Source organism: Ostrea edulis, chromosome 3, assembly GCF_947568905.1.
Source record: "Ostrea edulis chromosome 3, xbOstEdul1.1, whole genome shotgun sequence".
NCBI classification, from domain to species: domain Eukaryota; kingdom Metazoa; phylum Mollusca; class Bivalvia; order Ostreida; family Ostreidae; genus Ostrea; species Ostrea edulis.
Genome location: NC_079166.1, coordinates 54,394,850 through 54,414,487, shown reverse-complemented (window position 1 = coordinate 54,414,487; position 19,638 = coordinate 54,394,850). Strand labels below are relative to the sequence as shown.

General features: G+C 34.1%; 2 protein-coding genes across 5 annotated transcripts in view; both read right to left on the bottom strand.

The window, feature by feature from the left end:
* Window positions 1-3,145: 3,145 nt before the first annotated feature.
* Window positions 3,146-11,197, bottom strand: LOC125675288 (uncharacterized). 4 transcript variants are annotated; one of them, XM_048912817.2, is made up of 4 exons: window positions 10,761-11,197; window positions 8,910-8,977; window positions 4,084-4,221; window positions 3,146-3,891 (listed from the first exon to the last, which is right to left on the bottom strand). In XM_048912817.2, the coding sequence occupies exons 1-4, from the start codon at window positions 10,841-10,843 to the stop codon at window positions 3,455-3,457; spliced, it is 726 nt and encodes a 241-aa protein (XP_048768774.1). In that variant the 5' UTR covers window positions 10,844-11,197; the 3' UTR covers window positions 3,146-3,454. The 4 variants fall into 4 exon arrangements, with proteins under 4 accessions (XP_048768774.1, XP_056014129.1, XP_048768775.1 ...); XM_056158154.1 differs by having other exon boundaries at window positions 3,146-3,831; window positions 8,916-8,977; window positions 10,761-11,123; XM_048912818.2 differs by having other exon boundaries at window positions 8,916-8,977; window positions 10,761-11,099.
* Window positions 11,198-16,813: 5,616 nt separating this feature from the next.
* The window catches only part of LOC125677586 (E3 ubiquitin-protein ligase rnf213-alpha-like), a 148,342-nt gene continuing 145,517 nt past the window's right edge, over window positions 16,814-19,638 (bottom strand). Inside the window, exon 93 of the mRNA XM_056158152.1 lies at window positions 16,814-19,473. Coding sequence (XP_056014127.1) covers window positions 19,284-19,473 — 190 coding nt within the window. The 3' untranslated portion in view covers window positions 16,814-19,283. The remainder of the gene's footprint in view (window positions 19,474-19,638) is intronic.

Genomic DNA, 19,638 nt, shown 5'->3' with positions numbered 1-19,638 from the left:
TTTATGGACTAAACCTTGAATAAATTGTTTCTAATTTACAGATTATTATCTCAAAAAGGATTTGCGTAAGAAAATCATATGTTGATGTATCATTTTAAAAGCTATAAGCTCTACAACAAATACCCCCCCCCCCCCCCCCCCCCCCCCCCCCAAATCTTGAATTCTACATTATCATATTTTCATACGACATGTGAAATTTGAGTATATTTACAACCTTGGATAATAATTTCAACTATGTTAAACTATAAGTATTATAAGATACATGTGGTTTGCAAGTAGATTTTACATTTTATCTGAAAACAAATCATTCTAGAAGAGGATATTCACAATGTGAATGTAAAACGAAAGTAACAAACTGAATTTTGATAGTTTTGCTTATATGATTAATGCATGTGTGTAATGTGTGTTCGATCTTTTATCATGAAATCATTTGCATGTACATAAATTGGATATACATACATGTACACCACTTACGCTGATCTATGTAGATGCAATTTCAATAAGGAACTAATCGCGTTATACAGATGCCGCCCCAAAAATTTTGAAAAAAAGAGGCCTATGGGCCTAGAATCGCGCTTCTGATACATTGTAGAACAGGCAAAAATTCTCACTAACCAAGATTCATCAATTATAAACAAGGTTTTAAAGACCTATCACATGATAGTGTATGAAGGGGATATCATACAGTACACTATTAAATTAAGCAATCAAAATAATTACAAAATGAAGTTACTTAACCCACGTGCATATCTGGATAGTACATATTTCTCTTCTACATGAATTTTTTCAAGGGACATAGAGACGGTTGGGGTGCTAAATACCGAATTTACTCTGCATACAATTAGAACAAGGGAATCGCATTGTATTCTGTCTGATTTTTAATGCAATTAAATTTCATGCCATTGTTGAAGAATGGCCACAGTGACCTACTTTTTGGTCGACACACTCCAAAGACTCAAGATGCATCAACTGACAAAGTTTGATAATTGAAGTCAAATAGTATCTGAAATATTCAGATATAAACGTCAAATTCCAAAAGTAGGTCACAGTGACCTACTTTTTGGTCGACACACTCTGAAGACTCAAGACCCATCAACTGACAAAGTTTGATGATTGTAAGTCAAATAGTTTCTGAAATATTAAAATATAGCCGTCAAATTCCAAAAGTAGGTCACGGTGACCTACTTTTTGGTCAATAAACTAAGATGCATCAACTGACAAAGTTTGATGATCCTAGCTTTCATGGTGTCCAAAATATGCATCTAAAATGAAAATGTGAAATTTGAATCTCTGCAAAATTCAAAAAGTAGGTCACTGTGACCTACTTTTTTTTGAAAAAAAAATATGTTTCGAGGCCTCTAGACGCATCAACTTACAAGGTTTGATGATTCTAAACCTCTCAGTATCTGAAGTAACAATCTAAAATGTACTCATAAATGATTAGCCATAAAATTCAGAAAGTAGATCATGGTGACATACTTTTTTCATGACGCACTTCAAGGTCCTATGATCCATCAACTGACAACTTTTGATGCTCATAGGCTCAAAAGTGTCCAAGATATGCATCAAAATTTATTTATTAATAATTACCTGCGAAATTCAAAAAGTAGGTCATCATGACCTACTTTTGAGACAACATGATATTAGGTCCTAAGATGCATCAACTGACATAATTTCATGATCCTAGTCCTTATATTAAGCAAAATATCAAAGTTTTAACAAAACAAAATTTAAGGTCAACTTTGAAGTGACCTTGAGACCACACCCTTTGCCCCAGGATGATGCCTTGAACAATTTTTATCTACAGCCTATGCTCATCTTTATGCATAAGTTTGGTGATAATTTGCTCAGTGGTTCTTGAGAAGAAGATTTTTTAGCAACCACTACTTTTGTTTACATTTTCCTAAGTATTTCCCCTTGTTAAAGGGTCACAACCCTAGTTTTAGTACAAATGAAAGCCCTTGGGCCAAGGATACCCTGTGACAAATTTGACAAAAATTGGCCAAGGGTTTTTGAGATATAGCCCTTTTTCCAAAAAGTTGACGCACACCGCACGCCACACATATGGCCATATGATTAGCTCTTTGAGCCTTCGGCTCAGAAGAGCTAACAAAAGGAGAGGGGATGAGGGGAAAATGACAAATTTATGACGATCGGTGAAATAAAACAAATCATTTGCAGTCGTTCTTTGAAGTTTGCGTCAATATCTGCAACATTGGAGCAGCGAACACAACTACGATGTACTAGTATGTGGTCACAGGAGCAGCGAGGTATGAACTTTTATTTTTACACAAGCTTACCATGTATTTGTTCATGATAATTTGGATTCAACAGCTGCGTAGTTTTGAATTAGCAATTATTACGCTCGAGAATTTTTTTACTCATGTGGAGACTTATGCTCGACGCCGACGGCCTTTAAGTAGGGATCCTGCTGTGACACGGGGTCTCGGGTTTTGGGGTCTCATCCGAAGGACCGTCCCATTTAGTCGCCTCTTGCGACAAGCATGGGGGTACTGAGGACCTCTTTTAACCCGGATCCTCACAAAAGAAACAATAATATTATTATGATGCTGGTGGAAATATGAATTGGTCCCCCTTTCCCATCCGTCTCTCCAACTTTCTGATGCCCGCGTAATTCCATATGTTGAACATGGATCATTGTAAAACTTTTACATACATGAATAGTCAATGTACCTCACGGACGCCCTCATCCGCCAAAATGTTGTCTGTTCTCCAACCGATTTTTTCTAAAGCTTGAATCATCTTTAGCCCCCCCCTCCCCCCCCCCCCCCCCCTTTTAATACAAAATTTGACCGCAGCTGATAAGAACGCCTTGGAAGGAATCAATATCGGACATTCATATCGCATGTAAAAATCAAACCGATATCTTTAAAATACCACATTTCGGAAAACGCACGCGTGGTTCCGCATTTACATTTGATTGTGACGTAGTATAGGTCTACTCATTAAGCCGTTCGCTGCTCATACTCATTCGAGAATCTAATCTTATTATTTTTTTAATATCGGTATCTCGTGCACCCGTCAGGTAGTAGTACTAGTCATGTTTAAAAATTTACTTAGGAAATTGTAGGACATGTGTTCAATAATACTTCTAACATTGCCTCATGAGTAAACTAAATCGAAATTACTGTATATTAACCAAATTTATTTCTTTCATATTACTGTAATAATGATAACATAACATTAGCAGTAGTGTTTTATACATATTACAATAGTGACATTGTATACACGTGACTGTGAATGACAAATCTCAAAGTTCTGACTAAGGAATACAATTTATCAGATTCCTATATCTATATATATGTGTCGCACCATATTGGAATACATTGTACATATATAGATGTAAGAAAACAGTCACTTATTGTGTAAATTTTATAGGAAAATCGTGTTGTCTTTGATTCATTTTCAAAGGTTTTAGATCGACATGCAATGACTATTGAAGTGATTCGTAGACCTTTTCACTTCCGTTCCACGTGTTCCCAGAAGTTGTGATACCGTTTGGCGCCACACCATCTAACTGAAATGCTGCTGCACTTTCTTCAGTTTTCATGACGACTGAGAAGTTTTTCTCCGTTGTGTTTAAGCTGATCACGACATTTGCCATTCCACTGAAGACGGTTTTGCTGTTTAGTGCCTGGTAGTTCTGGTTAGTTAACACGGGACCCTTACTCTCTGATGCTGCCCCGGTAGTTGTTCTCCACCTACCAACACATTTGATGGTTAACGCTGTGATGACAGCGACAAATGTTCCAGCCGAGAAGACGGCAGATATCATCTGCCAGACCTCCTCGTGTTTATTCTCAGTGGTTTCTGTAAGGTTAAGACGGAGATAAGTGCTTTGATATTGTCGAAGTGGTGCCAATGGTGCTTCTGAAAAATGGACCGTATCTTTAATGTACAAGACTGCATATATCGATGATATAAAATGGCTTTTCTTTAATCTAAGAAAATAAATGTTAACAGTTGCTAAATATAAAGTCTATCGAATCCTAACGAATACATCTCTTTGGAGAAAAAGATTAGTGAATCATTGATACAGATGTATAGGATTGTACAGGGTACCTGTTGTGACCGGGCATCCATAGGAAACATTGCAGATAGCCTTCTCACACCCCGTACATACCCGAGCACAGCCCTCCCCATACCGACCAGGACTACAGTGGCTGGTACAGTTGTCTCCGAAGTACCCGGGAAGACACCCTGAAGTTACGACAAGGGAATTATCACTAGATTGTACAAACGAGACAAACCCAGAGAATTTCTTGACGTCCAATATCACTTCTTAATGTAACGTACATAATTGCTTCACCATGTATAGCAAACAGAATAAGAAATGTTCTTATTTTTCTAATCCATAACAATAAAAAGGGTTTCCTCAGAAAATGTTATTGGGGGACATACACGAATGATCTATACGATGTTATACTGTACAAGAAAAGTACTCCTCAGGTATGCTTTTACTTGATTTTTAAAAAGCATTTGACCATATCATGGACATCTATGTACAATGCCTTTTATATATATATATATATATATATATATATATATATATATATATAATCCAAATAGAAAGAGTTGATATCACACAGTCAAAATAATTCAATAAAAAAGCAGGAAAATATACAGTTCCAAAATATATTTAAATCACTAGCTCTTTCTTTTGACCCCTACCTTATTCAAAAGATATCAGTGTTGTACAATAAGGCCAAATTACGTGCCATTCAGAATGATGGGCTTTTTTTTGCAATTTTTCGAAATTGTTAGGAATTGTCGTCAAGACATCTCCTTATCTATTCAATCTTTGTGTAGAAGTTTTAGGACATATGATACGACAAAACAAAACTACCAAAGGCATTAAGACAAATAAGAAAAACTGTTGTCGAATACAACATGCAAATGACACAATTTTATTTTGGGATGATTAAAAAAGTCTTTAAACTTGATGTTTTCTTTCAATTTTCATGTTTAAAACCTAATGTTTCCAAAACAAAAGCAGTTTGCATTGACTCTAAAATTAACACAAAAGATACGCTTTGTAGTGATACTGTATTACAATGGACAGCAGATCTAGGCATAACACAAACTACAAACCTTAAGAACATGGAAAAGCTTAATTTTAATAACAGGCTTAAGGTTGTCCATAAACGAAGAAACCAATAGTAAAAAATGTTTCTCCTTATTGAAAAATTACAATAGTAAAGTTTGTTTTTATTACAATTTACACATTTATTCATTTCTCTTCCAAATCCAAGTTCGCAATAGATACAGCAGCTTGTATTGTAAAAACTCTCTACCAATTTATATGAGGGAACAAAATTGAGAAAATTTCTAGGAAAAAAAATTCATTACAATTAGGTTTTGAAAATGGCGGGTGTAGCATGACTACTATAAAAACAGACATTAAATCTCTCAAGCGAACTGGCTCAGGAGACTCTTTACAATTAATTCTAGCTGGATTATAGTATTTTTCTGAAATTATAGGGTTTAACATTACAAAATAATTTAATTTTGGACCTGCATACTGTAAGCGAAACTCCTTTTTGAAACTTTATTTCACTTTGCAGACTTTCTGAAATTTCCAGCTGAAACATTTTCATAACTTCTATGAACCCCTATGGTATAATGATGAAATAAATATTCAAAATGAATGCATATTTTGCGAGCCATTATATGACAAAGTGTGATTTCTTAGATACACAAAGTAATTTTATCAGCTACCAAAGTCTTACAAATTATCACTCAATTGAAATTCCATTTACTACATATGAAGGACTGAAACAAACTATTGTCAAACTGTTAATACGTGATAAAACTTTCCCTATCAACCTGAATTAATCAAAATCATGTTTAAATGCAAAGAAAGGGATACAGATATATTTATGACTATTAACATCAAAATTATGACACGAAAATGAATGGGTTAATGATTTAAACTTGCAATTAGATTTTAGTTGGAAACGTGTATATAAACATTAAATCCTTGTCAAAAGATTCAGGACTGATACTGATATGATTCAACTATAGAATCATTCATAGAATGTTAGGTACTAACAAAGTCCTACATGTATGCTAAAATTAAGAACTCTCCACTTTGTTCAATATGTGCACTAGAACCAGAAACAATTTCTTATTGTCCATTTGTAGACAGCATTATCTGACTGAAGTTTTGAAAACTCTCGTAAAAAAATGGAATTTGATGTACAAACTGTTATTTTTAGTTTTCCATGGATTCCATGGTTATAAACTTTATAATCCTCTTAGTAAAAAGATACATATTCCAACATTCTTGAAAAATGTCAACATTGCTTTTGATGATGTTTTGAAATGTTTATATGAGTACTACATTTTAGAAGAAAAATTGATGGAACAAATATCTAAGTGGCAATGATTTATCAATTAATCATGACTGTTTTCTCGAACAATAAGTATTTTTCTATATCACTCTCTTTAATCAGTATGAGAGTGTTAGTGAAAGGCGCATATGTATTGGTGTTCAAATGATGAAAACATAATAATTATTATCATTTGCATAATTAATCACTGGTCTTTGGTTTGTAGTTCGTTTGTAGTTTTTATCGTTGCATGTACATGTAATATCTCCTGCGGACTGTAAGGATTTTCCTATGAATTTGTGTTATTTATAAAAGCATTGATTGATTTACATTTTCTCCTTTCTTCGTATGTTAATGACACGAAACATTCAATGATGTGTGTGCAGTGATGTTTTCAGTGAGCAGTAATATGTACCGCTGAATCCGTATGCAAAACGCAACAACTGGTTCTGTCTGCGCAATACCGGTTTTGACTGGTTTTGTAACAGAGGTCAAGGGAACGGACAGGTGGACACAGAGGTCAAGGGAACGGACAGGTGGACACAGAGGTCAAGGGAACGGACAGGTGGACACAGAGGTCAAAGGAACGGACAGGTGGGCACAGAGGTCAAGGGAACGGACAGGTGGACACAGAGGTCAAGGGAACGGACAGGTGGACACAGAGGTTAAAGGAACGGACAGGTGGACACAGAGGTCAAGGGAACGGACAGGTGGACACAGAGGTCAAGGGAACGGACAGGTGGACAAAGTGATCCATCTCTGTTGTGTTTTCTCTGTGGAAGATGTTCAGTCATAGAATGAGGACCATTGCAAGTGTACATAGATAAATTACACAATCGAATACTAGTATTGATGTCATGTTATTCAAGGTATGCTCGTTAAAATCATTAAGTTAGATACATGTAATTTGATATTGTCACAAATCAGGATATGAAAATATTTCCATTAAATTCTTATTTCCTCATTGAATTATGCTCTGAGATTTTATTTCCTGTTCATAGATAACGTGTCACGATAATTTAATTATAGTAAAATAGATTGTTTGGAATTTTGGTGTAATTTTATATAATATTCAAGGATAATTTCTCGTTTGAGACATGTATTGAATGTTCCCGGGTGAAATTTGGTGTAATCCTATATATCATTTCTCGTTTTAGACACGTATTGATTGTTTTCCCGGATGATAATTGTAAAGTATCGTATCCTACACACCAGGAATAGAAGAACGTGATATCAACCACTCAGAGATTCATTAGTCATTAGTTGTTATTGATATATATCACTTTACCAAAGTACTCTCTACAAAACTGTGAATTTCAAGGTTAAAGATTGAATAACCTTGTAAAGTTCTAAATTTTGTTCATCAGAATAAAAGATTCATTCCCCAATAGCATTAAATGGAGGGGGGGGGGGGGGGGGGGGGGGGGGGGGGGGGGGGGTGATTCTCATTCTGATGTACAAAATTTAGAACTTTTCAAGCTATTCAATCTTTTCTAAATGAATGTGGCCGTTTTTCTGAAGAAGAAATAATTACATACTTCTTCACTATAATTTAATAACGATACTACGCTCTGTAAACACAAATAATATTCATGCATTGTATTTCTTTGTGTCCGTTGTAGATTACTCATGATGTATGACAATTTCATAATTTTTTGTAATGGGAGAGTGTGGCTATCTAAGATTTTTAATTGTGCGTAATCCTTTTGTTGTTTTTTGTCAATGAAATACGCCAAATTCAATTTAGATTCAGAATTGTGGTTTCCTTTCTGATTATCTTCGTTTTTTGAAGGAGACCTATTTGCACTTTGTTTTCGATGAATTCGTTTTATTTCCAGACTGCATTACTGCAGTTCCTTTTCATCCCGGACCTCCGCGAAAATAGCAGGCAGTAATATGAATAAATACAAGATATATATTTATATATATATAAATAAATAGATGAACAGTTCATGTAGGTAGTAAGATAGGGTAGATAGACATGATAGAATGATAGAAGAATACAACTACTGCCTCTATCTGCGAACAATTTGATAATTCAATGCAAAACTGGTGTATCAATACCTATCCATCTATTCATTTATTTATCTTTCTATTTAGATATCTATCTATATCGGTCTATTTATTCAATAAATAGACCGATATAGATAGATATCGAAATAGAAAGATAAATAAATGAATAGATAGATAGGTATTGATACACCACTTTTGCATTGAATTATCAAATTGTTCGCAGATAGAGGTCGTAGTAGTATTCTTTAATGTTTACAGATTCTGTGAAGCTATGGTATCCATTTGAATTCGGATGGTGTCAGTTTTTTTGTTAAATGTTACCTTGTCGGGTAGAAGACGAAGATGTTGGATCTGTATTTCTCGGTCAGATCAATTTCCCAAAGTGTGTAAATAAAATTTTAGGAAATACATGTACGGAGAAGTGTTAAATTTCACTTCTGATTTGAGTATTATATGTTTCAGATTTCTCTAGGAAGCCTCTTACTTTTACAGAAATATCAATCGTAGCGTCATCAATAAGAAATAAGAATGATATTGTGTTACTTGTACTGCAGTTTTTTGTCGTGTCGTTCCACCTATAACCATTGCAGCATTCAAACTTGCCGTTTCTTCTACAACATTAATATGAAATAACACTCATTATATGATATCTAATGATATGTCTGTGAATCGCTTAAGCAATTATAATTTTGTTACAATAATTATGTAAACATGTCTCAAATGTTAATTTTTTTGAAAATAACTGACGATTGCAAAAAAAAAAAAAAAAAAAATAGATTCCTTTTCTGTCATTTGACCAGTTTCAATTGATTTACGTGGGGATACTTAGTTCGTAACTGGACTTTCCGAATTGTAATCTTATAACGTAATGTGATATTTGAACTCTATCCAACACTAACCCTGCCTTCTACGAAGGTTAGTGTGGTAGCAATATGGCGGTATCGTAATGATACTGCGCATGTGTCAGTTTCCAAACGATGAATGTGATTGGCTGGAATATTTTACATGGGAAGCAAAACAGAACCTTGTAACCCCACTAACTAGGTACGTACTCTGGTACAAATTGAAGTGAGCCCATGGATGGCGTATTTTGGATACTTGTGTGTGTACATTGGTGTACGTTTATTGATATTAGGTATGGAAGGCTGTGCTTTTGATAGTTATATACCAGTTTTTCTGGTAGTACAATGTAACGACAGACTCTGCTTGTTTTGTAGTGAGAGGACATACTATCGATTTATCTAATTACGGGGGTATGAATGCATTAGATGGTAGCTTTATAATCAGCTAAACCGATTATACACAAATCCCATGCTCTGTGCAGGGTTTCAACAGTCTCGTTTAAAGTCAGCATTTCGCAAATTTTATGGTCGTTATAACGATCTACATGTAGTTTGCTAATACAACCTATCATTGGGTCAAATGCTGTCTGATGTGTTTCATACCGATTGTTAGGCCTTTCTTGGCACATTGATTTTGACTACGGATAACTCCGTTTACCTGATCAAGACACTTGATACAGGGCTCACGGCGGGTGTGACCGGTCGACAGGGGATGCTTACTCCTCCTAGGCACCTAATCCCACCTCTGGTATATCCAAGGGTCCGTGTTTGCCCAACTCTCTGTTTTGTATTGCTTATAGGAGTTCTAAGATTGATCACTGTTCGTTATCTTCATCTCGCATATGTACACCATGTAAAAACACGGACGTTAATTCCCTAGTTTCATATTCCTTGATGTAAGTGACTTATGCGTCATAGTGCTTTCATCGAGAAATTAAATAAATGAGAAAGCAAACGTTTATTTCGTACAAAACATTGGTTGATGTGAATCCATTCGTATTTGCATTTCGAATATGGTTTCAATTATGACAAATAGCATGATTATACGTACTCCCCAAGTACCCCTGTATTGTACATGCTGGCGTGGTGGACTTAGCTTCATAACCAAACTTGACAGTTTTTTCCATGGCCTCGAGCATTGTTTGATTTCAGTGATGAAAATGAATGGCTATGCAGAGTAAAACAGTTTCTTTCATATTCAGAAATGAAATCAAACTTTCTGATGGAACAATAATTGCTAATTAATCTACTAAACGTAATTGACGCAATTTAGATGTTATATTTTACAAGTTAGGGCGAATAGTGGAAAATGTATAGGAGAAGCTTTGTCTAATGAAATGTATTCATTTTAATCGCTAAATTCAATAGATTAAACAAATTTATATTTGTAATGTTTTCCTTTATGTGTTAGATTTGGAGGAAAATTGTTTGCCAGTATAGGAAGTAACCCCCCGACATTATCGTCACATTCTACATATACATCATAAAAAGTGAATAGAAATATTCTGAATCCTTTAAGTAACATGCAGAAATATATAGGTGCAATACATACCCTAAACACCTCAAAGCGCCTGACATTTCGAAATACGAAAACCAAATGATTGTCAGAAGAGTTACTGCATAAAAACCGTCCATATCGACGAGTTATTTCCATATGAAAGTAAAACATTCACAATTGAGGAAGTTAATGGGTCAACGGTAAAAATTAATAGAATTACGTCCAAGTCTTCACGATAGTAGATATACATTCGTGTAAGGAATCGTCAATGGAATTTTGTTCCGTATGTTTGAAACATCTAGGCCTGGAGGTTATAAAACTTTTATCGTACTCAAACTCAGCCATTTTTGTTTTGGGTATAACTCTAAGTAGGCTTTGAAACATACTCGAAAAATCTTGAGCATGTTCTCCATTTGAGTGTGAGCATGATTTTATAAGAGTTTTATAACCTTCACTTTTGACAATGTGTACGATTTAGAGAACATAGTTTGAGTCTGAGTATGAGAATGTGCTCAAAAAAGTTTTATAACCTCCAGGCCAGATGCGGAAGTTAGTGAGTCAAAGATTAAAAGGAAAAAAATAGATCTGAGTTCTTATGGTAGACACGACTAACCAGTCTTTCGAATTTTGTATTGAATTCTTAATTACTTTTCTGATGCTTATAAAACAAAATTAAACGGTGGATGACCTCTGTCAATCTTTGAAAAGTGAAATGAAATATGGCTTGGATTTCAACATGATCAAAAGGTGGTTATCAATTGTTGTAACATTTTCATACTGTTTTATTTACGCTAGTAATGGCTACTGTAGAACTGAGAAGTTTTATGTACAGTGTGATTTGAGTAAGTTTCATTATTCATAGTTTCAAGAGGGGAATTTATGGCAGCATGGATGTGACAGGTCATTTTATTAGACGTTTTATCTTATTACATTTGCCTCCCCCACCCCCTGTTTATCATCCCCCTATTTATTTCATTATGACAAAACTTTCGGTTGGTGTAGAGTATACGCAATCTGATCGAAATATGAAGAGTATGAGTAAAGGATAAGGTCCGAAAACTATCCATTCGAACTGTTATATAATGTACAAAACACACAAAAGATTACATAACAAAAATGTTTTAAAGTTCGTATAAAAATATTAGAAAACTGTATTCAAACGATAAACATTCAATGTTCATTATTGATTTATAGCTTTCTATTCTGACCTTTGACATGCATGCAAAGTACAGTCGGCAATCTTCGGATGATTCCGCTACGTTTCACACAGACCTCGGATGTGATTGGTTTAGGGATATGCACCGATTTGATGCATTTCTTTGCTGGAACTACATGTACCCGTTTACTCTTTTTCTGCTTCGTGTTTTTAAAATGCTTAAAGATGGCTACAGGCGACGTTTACATGGCGTTGCTTTTTGCAAGGGATTGCCTTGGCATACAAACAAATACTGTCACTTAAATTCTTTTAAAGTCTGTACAGCGAGAGTTTGGGGAAAGCGAGACTAGCGTGAATGTAAAAACCAAATATAGTGACAATCCGATCACGTCCGAGGTCAGTGTTTGAGGCAATATCTCACCAGAGGGCGTATTACGCTACGCGATAACACCTCTGTCAACGTCTGAATGTCAAGATTCTTGGCAAAACTTATTTCTACCTATTGCATTATAAAGTATGATTTTACAAATTTTAGTGTTAAGCTTAAAATCTTACAGTAAGTTCACAAAAACAACGAATTCCATGATTATTCTAGTATTATTGGATGAATGAATGAATGAATATTTATATAAAATCTATTAATTCGCTCAGGTGTCTCATATTTACCAGCTTCTGCGTTTATAAAATTCAGACAAGTGTTTGATTTGCTTAGATATGATCATTACAGTTTGATATGCTAAGTTAGTTTTAGTACGTTTTGATATGATTTTTAGACGTTGACAGAGGTATTAGTGGAGCGTAGCGGGAACGATAACTCTGGTTAGAGATTGTGTTCGAGGTATGAGCAACGCGAGAACCTCCGAGTGTACAACTAAAACAATATGGCGGTGTATTGCGTGGAGTAGAACTCTCGAGACTTCTCAACTACAACCTTTATTAGATTTGTTAATATGGAAGGCCATACCAGTCTAGAAGGGCATATGATATTTAATTAATTTGTAGTCAGTTTAATATTATGTTTGATAATTAATGAATTTTTAGTCGTTACCATTGAAAAGTTTTTCTCTGAACCATGCTTCTTGTATAATGATAGTTTTGCTCAAGCTTATTTATTGCTATGAACTGCTGCTAAGGTGAGCGATGTAGTCTCTTGTTTATTGCTATGAACTGCTTCTGAGGTGAGCGATGTAGTCTCTTGTTTATTGCTATGAACTGCAGCTGAGGTGGGTGATGTAGTCTCTTGTTTATTGCTATGAACTGCAGCTGAGGTGAGTGATGTAGTCTCTTGTTTAAATGACTTTACTTTTATTACTATCTATCTTCTAATTAAAGCAATTATGTGTCTAGGACTCAGTTCCCATAACTTCGATCCCAATCATACCTAATTTTATAAATCTCCTTGACTTGTTACAACTTGGTTACCGGTATGATAAATAGATTTGATACATCTAACTTTCATTTAGTGGGAATTTTAACACGTCCAGTTGTGCGTCTCTACAATGAAACTTGTAAGCTCGCGGCAAAATCCATCCAAATACTGCAATATATATACCTTTGACTTTTGATTTTTTAGTTTAAACTTTATTTCATTTGAATATGTCAACTTAAATATATACAATAATTAATATGCACACTGGATTCTGAAACAAGTTTTAGCAATTAACTTATATTAATCCGTTTCATTGAATTAACTTTAAATGGTAAATGTACATTTGCCCTTGTTGCATGACAAAGATGAAAAAGTAAAGAAAAATGAAAGAAAAAAACTTTAACAAGTAAACAAATAAACATTTGAAGAGATGTAAATAACATAAGTTCATAAACATATTCACAATATAAATATACAGGTGCATAACATACACGTTTATAACGGTCAGATAGAAATGAATATACAATAACTTCCAAACAAGAAATTACACCACTTTACAAATAGAAATGAAAAGAATAAGGACGCAGTTCAGTCTTCTTATGCAGCTTACTCTCTTCCGTTGTGACTGAAGAAGATTCAGCGGTGAATCTAGAATATCACAATTCAAAAGAATGTGAAGGTTTCAAGTCAAGAGATGAGACCTGGAGGTCCTGTTCTAATTCATCCGGCCAAAGACTACAGAACTGCAGCTATGTTTGAAAAAGTCTCAAAGAAGGATAACCTCTTTTTTGTACACATCAAAAGCTACGGGTTTGAATTGCTCAGCAAACTTGGTCCGATGCTAGAATTGGACTAGCTTTGATAACAGATTTAGGGCAAATCTCGGAAACATATAGATCAGATATAAGGAAACTATAATAACACAAATTATTATTTTTCCTCTCAGAAAAGTTTGCATTTTAGCTAATCTCGTGCATAATCCACATGATGACAGTATCTACTCAATCTTTTTCCAAATTTGTGGAATTTCTGAAGTCGAAGTTGAAAACTTTATTTTGAAAACTTGGTTGGTTATTTGTTTGTTTTACGCCCCGTCGAGAATTTTTCTCTCATATTGAGACGTCACCAATTGTAGGTGAAGAACCACACATTTAGACCTATGTTGAACACTTACGGCTGTAACTGTGAGGGTTCTTTAACACGGGACCTTCATTTCTAACATGGTCAGAAAAGACTATGAAAACTCCAGATACAAACTTGCTAATGCTTGATAGACAAATGTTTTCTGTTAAAACAATCAATCAAACTAAACCCTCTTTTACTATAAGACGTAATGTTTTCACATTAATCACCACTTGTTCTTCCGTTAACAGTTCGAACACCTGTAGATTTACACAGTTCTAATGATTGTTTCCCAAAAGTATTTATACATTGCAGTATTTTTGGCTGGAGCTAAATCTTCAGCCTAGTTATCGAAAATATTTAAGGTGAGTCCGTCAAGCGGAAGCCTATCAAATCTAATGTTGTCATCATATTCAGCTGTTCTGGCATTAAAATCACCAAAAATATATACGACACCCAATTATTATTATTATTTTTTTTTTTTTTTACCTTTTTGTAAAACTCTTCTAACTGTTCACATCAATTCATTCGTAAAAGGTAAGTGTTTTCTGGTGGAATATAACAAAATTCAAAAATGGGAGTTTTACATTCAACGTTGATACTGTGCATACTACACTATCAAATGTATTGATCATATAACCTTCTAAATATTTGTAAATGTGATCATCTAGTTTAATCCAGCATTCACATAAACAGATTAGGTCATACTTAGATATCATTGGTACGAACTCAACATTTTGTAGTTTTCCTGGTATTGATGGAGAAATATTCCACGCGATCAGCGAGAGTTCAGTTCGAACACTCTCTACGTGTTCCTCTGTGTTTCCTCCCGCGTTCGGTCCTGAACATATCAATGTCCTCTTCTTCGTCACCAGGCGCATACAGCTTGCTGTTTACAATGAGTTTATCTCTCACAAGTTTAACACTGTTTCCTTCGTCTCGCTACCGGTGCGTAACAGGTAGAAACTGCTTTCTTCTTTGGTTTATGTCTGGGGGGGTAACTGATCCTGGATACCATAGGGGGCGTTACGCAGCATGTAGCCCCCATTTTTAGCCATGTCACGTTTCCTGTTGTAAAGGGATTTGGCAACGATTGGCCTCTTCCTGTCACTCCTGGGTTTCCCGAAATGGTGAACGTTTCCAAATTCTATGTGCTGATATGTTAAAGCAAGAATGTTTGGGGCAGCCCCCATTTCAAAGTGTCCGAGGGCTAAAACGTTTTTTAAGTTGATTTTTAAATGCCATACTTATTATGATATCTAACGTAAAGTAGATTTCCTCAACCCCAAGTAGCCTAAGTTTATATGTTTGTTTACATCAACATCAGTGACGTGCATTTTCAGTAGAATTACGTAAAATAACGCACACGTCACAAAGGATTCTATCTATTTCGGAACATACACTGTACGTTTTGTTTGCGTTTTGTTTTTATTTCGAATAAAAAAGCCCCAGTATTTCAAACTTGATTTTTCACAAGGAATTCAAATTTAGGCTTAATTTTGCGACCGTTTGCCGTTTTATCGATTTTACCGATCGCTCACGCAATCGTATAATATATACCGGTATATACATGTACTAAACCACCTTCGGCAGCACTTATTTTAGCGCCATATTTTAGGGACCGGTATACTAGAAGTGTTCCAAATTTCAGAAAAATTCCATGGTATAGCTATAGGCAGTAAATAGAAAAATATCCATCAACGACGAAGTACGTACACATGATCCACATTTGATTACTTAGCAGTTTTGTCGAGTTGTTCGGCTCTTAGAGTGTAACAATTTTTACATAGAAAGATGGCCGTTTCTTGTGTCTTTCAAAAATGTACTAGAAAATACATTCTTATTATAAATACACTGGATTTAATTCTTATGATAAAAAAGCTCTGGTTAGACAATTAAGCACTTAATGCATTTGGATTGTTTAATAACAGGGAACTAGGATTTTGGAATTAACATTAAAGTGTAGATTCAGCTCGTCAACGAATTTTGATATTTTTTACCTATCGTAAGTTAATATTTTACTATTGTTACAATATTTCTTTCAATCATTAATTGTAAATAAGTCTTATTAATTGTTTAATTCCCTTTGTTAGTAATTTCTGCTGCGCTACCAAGGGTTTGTTCTGATCCATAACAATACTCGAATCTGAGTGGCCGAAAAACAGTTGAAAAAACATTACATTTCCCTTTGAAAATAGAAAGCACGCGCTCCAGGGTGATTATATATATCAACGGATAACAGTGCTTGACAACGGATTATATTATGAAAATATTGCATGTAGTTGAGGGTAACATTGAACATTTTTACCCCAAGAAAACCATTGTCACCCGAGGCGTATAAATATATATATACATCTTTATCTCTATGATGGTGGGTTCACACTTTTACGGTGAAGAATAAAATTTAGGAGGTGATGTATATTGTTTGTCAATCAATCATTAAATCAATCAATCAATGAATCCAGCAACCAATGTTTTATTTTATAGCAATACAAAGTAAAGCATTGAAAAATATATTGACACAGATATTACAAAATAAAAGCAAACAGTCGTGGAAAGGATTAGGTTACCAAAACGGAAAAAAGAAGACTGTTTAACCTGGAGAACGAACTCTCTCCCTGATCACTCTTATGAATTTACATAATCTGATTCATGTGTTTCTGTTAGTTACATTATTATTTCATATCCAAGGCTTGTGAATGGCTGACAATATCCCAAGTACAAAGAGAGCTCTAAAAATAAACAGAACAATATATAAACTGCACACACAATATCAAGACTATATTTAGATTATACCATAACTTAAAAAAAAAAATGTATACCGCATCCGGTAAAAAACCCAAACCTTTCATTGTTTTCATATGAAAAACCATATCTTCAAATAAATACTCGAACAGCTAAGCAAAGGAAGTTAAAAGCAAACGCCACATATTAGCATACTTTCCAGGTGCATTGTATGATAAATACATTGTAAAGTTCTATAATCATTATCAATACAATTATAAAGTAATATATGATAAATACATTGTAAAGTTCTATAATCATTATCAATACAATTATAAAGTAATATATGATAAATACATTGTAAAGTTCTATAATCATTATCAATACAATTATAAAGTAATATGTGAAATGCATAGCAAGCCGATTTGACTTTTAAAATATCAGTACACTCGTACCTCGTTTTTTTTGTTTTTTTTTGTTCCCGCAACAAGTAACAATAGCGTATATTAGATATTAGGGTAAAGCACAGGAGTCATGATCAGCTCATGTATATATATATATATATATATAAAATCTATAGCGTGTGTTGTGTATATATATATAATCTATAGCGTGTGTTGTGTATATATATATAATCTATAGCGTGTGTTGTGGGTATGTAAGCAGTACATTGAAATTGTCCGACTTGTGTGGGTTATGAATGATGTGTTAATTTCACTCAAATTATGACCGTGATTTAAAACTAATTAATTAACAGAAGTGTTGCATGATGTATGATGATAGCCTTTTAAGCCTGCAAAATAAAAATGTTAAAGCCAGTAATAATATGGTAACAGTTCTCGTTGATACATGCGGCACATGATTTCTACTTACAAGTCAATCTTCAAAATTTTCAAGAAATACAAAATATTTGATTTCATAAAAGAGATCATGTCAAACACAGTTTTTCATAAATTGTCTTTGAAAACATAATGTCAAAAACGGGAGAAAGTCTCAATTTTACTCAAATTCAGTATGCTAATTCCTGTGAAGTTTTTTTTTTCATTTTAGAAAGCAGAGGTAGCAGCTTTGGACATACAAAATTATGTGTACCGAACAAATGAAGGTATGGTATAAATATAAACTTGGTCCAGACATGTATTCTGTTTTCTAGAAGATAAACTGCGTGACGAATAGCCATACGAAAATTTAAAACGACACGATTCCGTCATTTTGATAAAATTGAAAATATATTGGCTTGCATCGGGAACCTATCACAAAATGCTTTATATTTTAATCAAACACACGAATATTGATTTTGATTGGCAAACAGAGTCCTTATTTTGGATAGTAATTCATTTGTTATTAAATAAAAACACAAAATTGTATCGTGAATTTTCTATGTGCGACGTCAAAAAGACGTTGATATCCAGACCATATCTGTTGTGCATGTATATTCTTCTTATATATATATATATATATATATATATATATATATATATATATATATATAAACTTTAATATTGTACATATATGAAAACATTTCTCGTTGACACATGTGGCCCATAATTTTTACTTGCATGTCAAAATCTGGAGAATTTTCAAGAAAAGATCGATGGTAAAAGGTCATCAACCTTTGTAACGTCATATTCTGAATTGATAGTTGATTTAATTTTTCTCACATACTGAATTTCGAATATCAGAGAATCGAAAAAAGTATCAATTTCATGGATGGAAAGGACTTGTCGAACTTGGGTTATAATAAATATGGAATATACACATTTCTAGTATCCACTATACAAAGGTCATATCTCACATACAATATGTGAAATGATTTCTTTCAGGTTAGTCGTAAATGCCAATAATTATTCATTACTATGGCATCTTATAACAAGTTGCAAATAAATCACAGCACATTATGAGATATTACAAAGGCTAGATATTTCATCTTTGTGTAACGTAGGTAGAATATAATAACAAAGTCAATACAAACAACAAAGTAAACAAAACAGAAGTACTGAAAGATGAAAAATCTAAAAGTGACAACCAAAACAATAAAACAGGTAATACATATATTATTATAATCTACATGCTACTACACACACTGAATACTCTTTACTTATGTCCCACCACGACATGTTCAAAATAAGACTACACTTCACAAACAAAAATTACATAAAACATCTGCTTCGCAGAAGAAAAGTGTTTGTTCGTAGTACCGCAGAATTTAACGTCTTGGTCTGGCTTTTTCTGTGTACATGGTATAAATACACAACCACACATCTGTTGCTTTGGTATTCAAAACTGAAACCGGTATTTTCTGGATTAAATCCGTTACATCCGGTGGTTCGTGTACCTTTGGTGGTATGATATCGTAGCAAGGAGTCTGACTGTACTCCATCAAAGTGTCTCTCAAACTAAAATATTCAATGAAAGAGAGTGATATAAAAATAAGCAAGAGGTACTGTGAGCAATGCTCACTAAGAATACCCCCCGCTTACCCCTATTTCCCAAAGGGTGTCGTTAATAAGTATAAATTACCTCTTTCCTGAGTATCAAAATATGGTATGTCTTTGTAGAAG

Excerpts from the sequence above, each read along its gene's own strand:
- LOC125675288 (XM_048912817.2), bottom strand. The coding sequence starts at position 10,843 with ATGGACGGTTTTTATGCAGTAACTCTTCTGACAATCATTTGGTTTTCG. Across the intron at positions 8,978-10,760 it reads GGCGCTTTGAGGTGTTTAGG|AAGAAACGGCAAGTTTGAAT; the intron begins GTATGTATTGCA and ends TTAATGTTGTAG. Across the intron at positions 4,222-8,909 it reads GACAAAAAACTGCAGTACAA|GGTGTCTTCCCGGGTACTTC; the intron begins GTAACACAATAT and ends TCGTAACTTCAG.